This window comes from Lethenteron reissneri, unplaced genomic scaffold, assembly GCF_015708825.2.
Source record: "Lethenteron reissneri isolate LAM-NWPU_2019-01 unplaced genomic scaffold, ASM1570882v1 scaffold_432, whole genome shotgun sequence".
In the NCBI taxonomy this organism is placed as follows: Eukaryota; Metazoa; Chordata; class Hyperoartia; order Petromyzontiformes; family Petromyzontidae; genus Lethenteron; species Lethenteron reissneri.
The window spans coordinates 4,290-9,166 of NW_026891954.1; the positions used below are offsets into that span (position 1 = coordinate 4,290).

The 4,877-nt window shown below is 50.3% G+C and overlaps 1 protein-coding gene across 1 annotated transcript; it reads right to left on the bottom strand.

Moving 5' to 3' along the window:
• Window positions 1-3,014: 3,014 nt before the first annotated feature.
• On the bottom strand, window positions 3,015-4,472 carry LOC133339843 (homeobox protein CDX-like; the record flags this gene model as incomplete). The annotated part of the gene is made up of 2 exons (XM_061547977.1): window positions 3,015-3,523; window positions 4,327-4,472. Coding segments are annotated over 2 exons (362 nt in total), but the record flags the coding sequence as incomplete, so codon positions are not given.
• Window positions 4,473-4,877: the final 405 nt, after the last annotated feature.

Consider the following 4,877-nt stretch of genomic DNA (forward strand, 5'->3'; position numbering starts at 1 on the left):
CTAATATCGCTTCAGATACCACTCGGCCGGGAACCGTTCTCTGCGTAATGCGCTAACCGCTGCGCCACCGCTCCCAACACGCACGAAGACAAAGATCCCCCGTGTAGCTTTAACAGACTGTTGGGGCAAGTGCCGTTAGCGAGTAGCACCTGTGAAGGCTACACGTACGAGCACGCACACACACACACGTAGCTTGCACACCAATTGTGAGTGAAAAGCGATAACATCTGTACGGGAAAATCTATATATATACACAGATATATTCTCTCTGTCATTTGGTGAAATGCGTACACCTACACAAGTAACACATTCGCTAGGGGGTTTTCACATAAGTTAGAGACCAATTCAGCCACCACAACCTGCCACCATCATCACAACCACCATCATCACAACCACCATCATCACAACCACAACCACCACAACAACCCATGAACAATGTATACATCGCAAACTAACTCCCATATTTCGTACTTTTTTTTTAGCAAATCTCGACTTGCTGAGCAAACGCCCTAAAGATCCAAAAACTTCAAGCGGTCAGTAACAATCAGCACCGTTGGATTTCTAAGATAGAAGACTTCATATCTCACGAGAGTGCAATACAAGTTCAGCAAGCTCACCTGGTCAGCTCTACCGGAATTAAATTTTGACAATGCAAGGTGAATTTAACGATTCTAAATGAATCACGCAATGTGGAACACGCGAGCCAATGCACAACTGATTAGGTAACATAATTAATGAAGATAACTGTACACAATTAATAAAGATAACACATTAGACAATACACAATTAATTCTAGATTTGAAGATTTCGTGACTGCAAGGATTCATACTCTTTGTTTTTTTCGGTAAAGTCACGTAGGTAAAAAAAAATGAAAACAACTCAATTAAATCACGACGTTTCGGGCGCAACAGAAGCGTCCGTCATCAGTTGGGAAAGCATGTTCTGCTGCTGATGCAGACTGTTTAAAACTAAAAAGTATAACACACAATCAATAAAGACAACACGTTACACAACACATACTTAATAAACAACACGTTACACAAGACACAATGAATAAAATAACACGTTAAATAACACACAATCGATAAAGATACATGTTACACAATACACAAGTAATACAGACAACACGTTACACAACACATAATTAATCAAGTAAACACGTTACACAATACACAAAGGCGGTCGGGCGTGGTGCTGGCCACCCACCCCCTCGTGTACCATTCCGGCCTTCATAGGTGCTATTCGCTAACAGCACTTGCCCCAACAGTCCGTTACAGGCTACACGGGGGATCTTTGTCTTTGTATCTACTCAAAGTGTACAGAAGCACGCGAAGCTAAGGGGCGAAGTTGGGGGGGGGTTCTGAAGACACGCGGTCTCCTTCTCCTCTTGGCTGATGTAGAAGATGCAGAGTAGCGCCTGCCTGGACACACCAGCCTCGCCACACAAAGACAAAGATCACCCCCCCTCGTGTAGCCTGGACAGACTGTTGGGGCAAGTGCTGTTAGCGAGTAGCACCTATGAAGGCCGGCACGGCACATGAGGGGGTGGGTGCCCAGTGGCGATGTTAACTATACATCGCACCGGGTACTTATTTGAGGCCGAGTCGACCTAGGGGAGGCCCAAGACTAGTTCAGATAATCGTCACCGGTGTTGGCCGTGGGCGGGAATCGAACCCGTGTCGTTGGGTTCGTAGCGCAGCGTAGCGCTAACCGCTACACTACCGCTCCCCACTCTGTACACACACAGACACACACAGAGACACACACACAGAGACACACACACAGAGACACACTCACCAGACACACACAGAGACACACTAACACACACACCAGACACACACACACACAGACACACACCACAGATACACACACAGATACACACACACAGACACACACACAGAGACACACACACAGACACACACAGAGACACACACAGAGACACACACCAGACACACACCAGACGAGTTTGTATCCCCAGTGTTTATGTTTATGCCAGCTCGTAGCAGCAGCAGCAGGTATTAATTTAAGGCCGAGTCGACCTAGAGGAGCCCCAGGGACGAGTTCTGATACCGCTTGCCTCTGTGTACGATGCTATTTGGTTATTTCGGTGAAGTCACGTAAGGTAGAAAAAATAATAAATCAGGACGTTTCGATCGCCGCACAAGCAAACATCTTCAGGTGGGAAAACGGTGTCTTGTGTGGCCATCGAAACGTCGTGATCGATTCATTCCTGCAGTCACGAAAGCTTCACATCTGTGTACGATGTTAAGGGGGGGATTCAACACAACAACAACAACAACCGCCATTCGCCACTAAGTGGCGGTGACGTCACCACGACGCTCGTGCCAGGCCATGTGCACCTTGAGGCCACGTGAAGTGTCGAACACCCGCTGGCAGGAGGTCACGGGGCAGACCCAGTGCCACGGATCGACTGACTGAGAAGACCGAGATGACTGGCTGATGCACCACCTGTGCCCCCCTACTGTGTAAACTTGCTGTGCTTTAGCCACCCGGCACACATATGCACACTGACAAATACATAGCAAGCAAGCATACACCACCACCAGCATAGACATTTACACACGTGGACATGCCCGCGTACACACGATTCCAAAGACAAAGATCCCCCGTTGACTGTAGGGGCAAGTGCTGTTAGCGAGTAGCACCTACGAAGGCTGGCACGGTACACGAGCGGGTGGGGTGGCCAGCTCCACGCTCAGCCGCCTTTGTCTCCCCACTGTCGATGCTCACCACACCCGCAGATACACATTTGAGGCTGAGTCGACCTAGGGGATCCAAAACCAACTCGGGTGGCCGGGTTCGTAGCGCAACGCGGTAACCGCTCTCCCCCCCCCCCCCACCACGCGCACAAACGCGCACGCAGCTCTAACAACAACATCAACAACATCAACAACAACAACAACCGACTTGCAAGCAACGGCAACGTCACCCGCAGCTCCGGTGCCAGGCTAGGTACTGGTAGGAGATCACGGGAAACACAACCCCCCCCCCCCCAGGTGGTTTAAGATCGACTAACCACGCGCACGAAACAACAGCAACAGCAACAAAGACAATCTTGATTTGACACACACACACAGACGCATTGCCGCCCAACTTATACATTACTATTTTTAATATATCACAAAACGCACGACGTAGACGCCACTCACACGTTCACACGCGGACCGCAATGTACACCCCACGCGCACCTAACGGGTGTGGACCAGCGTCGCGCCAACGTTGGCGGGCCAACGTCGCGCCAACGTTGGCGGGCCGACGTTGCGTGTGGGTTGCCCCCCGATGGCTCTCACTGCAGGGAAACCCCTCCCGAGATGAGGCTGCTGCTGCTCACGACGTTTGCGCCGCTGCTATGAGTCGGCATGCCCGACGAGATCTCTGGGGAGGCTGACGATACGCGCGGTTGCTGCTGCTGCTGTTGTTGTTGCTGCTGCTGCTGCTGCTGCTGCATCTTCTTATTCACTTTCCGTTCCTTCGCTCGTCGGTTCTGGAACCAGATCTTCACCTGCGTCGGCACAGCACGCAGACGCGCAGGTGTGCGCGTTAGCCTGTGTGTGTGTGCATACAGAACGCGCGCGTGTGTGCGTGTGCGTTAGCCTCTGTGTGTGTGCGTGCGCATGCAGAGTGCGCGTGTGCGTGTGTGCGCGTTAGGCTTTGTGTGTGTCACAGCTACGACGGCGCACGGGTGGCACAGTCGGGTTCTTTACAATCGGGTTTCATTGTCTTTTTATTAAACCCGATCATCTGAGATTGGGAGAAATCCGGGTTAATTGGTTCTAATTGCGGCATCCGAGCGGAACTTCTCAACGTTAGTGTACGGTGGGTTTTTTTCTGGAATTTTTGCTGTTTTTCCCCCCTAGATTTTCAGTTTGCACATAGTCACATAGTAACTTTAAGATTTTTCTTGTTCGTGTGTTTTGTTTGTTGCGGTTGCACCCGATTCAAGAGCCGAATGGCTCACAGTGCTATACCTACTAAATGAACTTAATGGGCTTCATCCATTCCAAGCTAAGGAACTCACTGGCGCCCACGATTGTGGAGGAGAAGCTCGTGTTCATCAAGACCAACCTGCCTGCCGCATTCTACAACTACCTCGTGCCCGATGGCCCCGAGTACGATAGCAGCACCGACGAGGAAGCAGCCTATGCCTTGGATCAGAGTTTCGCATTCATTAAACCAGGTTTCAATCCCCCGAAATCGGGTTTAATTGTATTAAAGAAAAAACCCGATGCCTGCCGCTGTAAAAAAAAAATCGGGTTTGTGTCCACCCTTGTGACATCGATCGAGTTCCTGGCTGGAGGCCCTGACCTGTCTCTCGGAGAGGCCCAGGTGCGATGCGAGCTCGGACTTGCGCCTGATGGTGATGAATCGGTTCGCCTGGAACTCCTTCTCCAGCTCCAGCCGCTGATAGTCCGAGTACACCACGCGGTACTTATCCTTGGTACGCGTTTTGCCTGCGGGGAAGAACGGAGAGTTGTTGTTGTTGTGGTGGTGGTGGAGGGGGTGGGGGTGGGTGGGGAGGTGATGAATTGAAATCAGGGAATTTTTTTGTCGGGGAAATTTTTACAGGATGACGTCACCCTGCTGCTGCTCTATATAAGAACGGGAGACACAGCAGAGCCTCACCATTCTGGCGAATTGCCCGATGATGCTGGATGCAATTACCAGCGAAACGTCGTACTAAATTGTAAATGTTGTGGTTTCGCGCTTCAACACACCGGTGGGCTAAAGCACTGAACTAATTGTCTTTTGTCAACGTGACACTTTTTTACTGATTGGCCGTGTCGGGTGGTGGAGGGTTACGACACATTTATAAATAACGCGATCTAAACCCAAAAACGTTGATTATGAATAATATT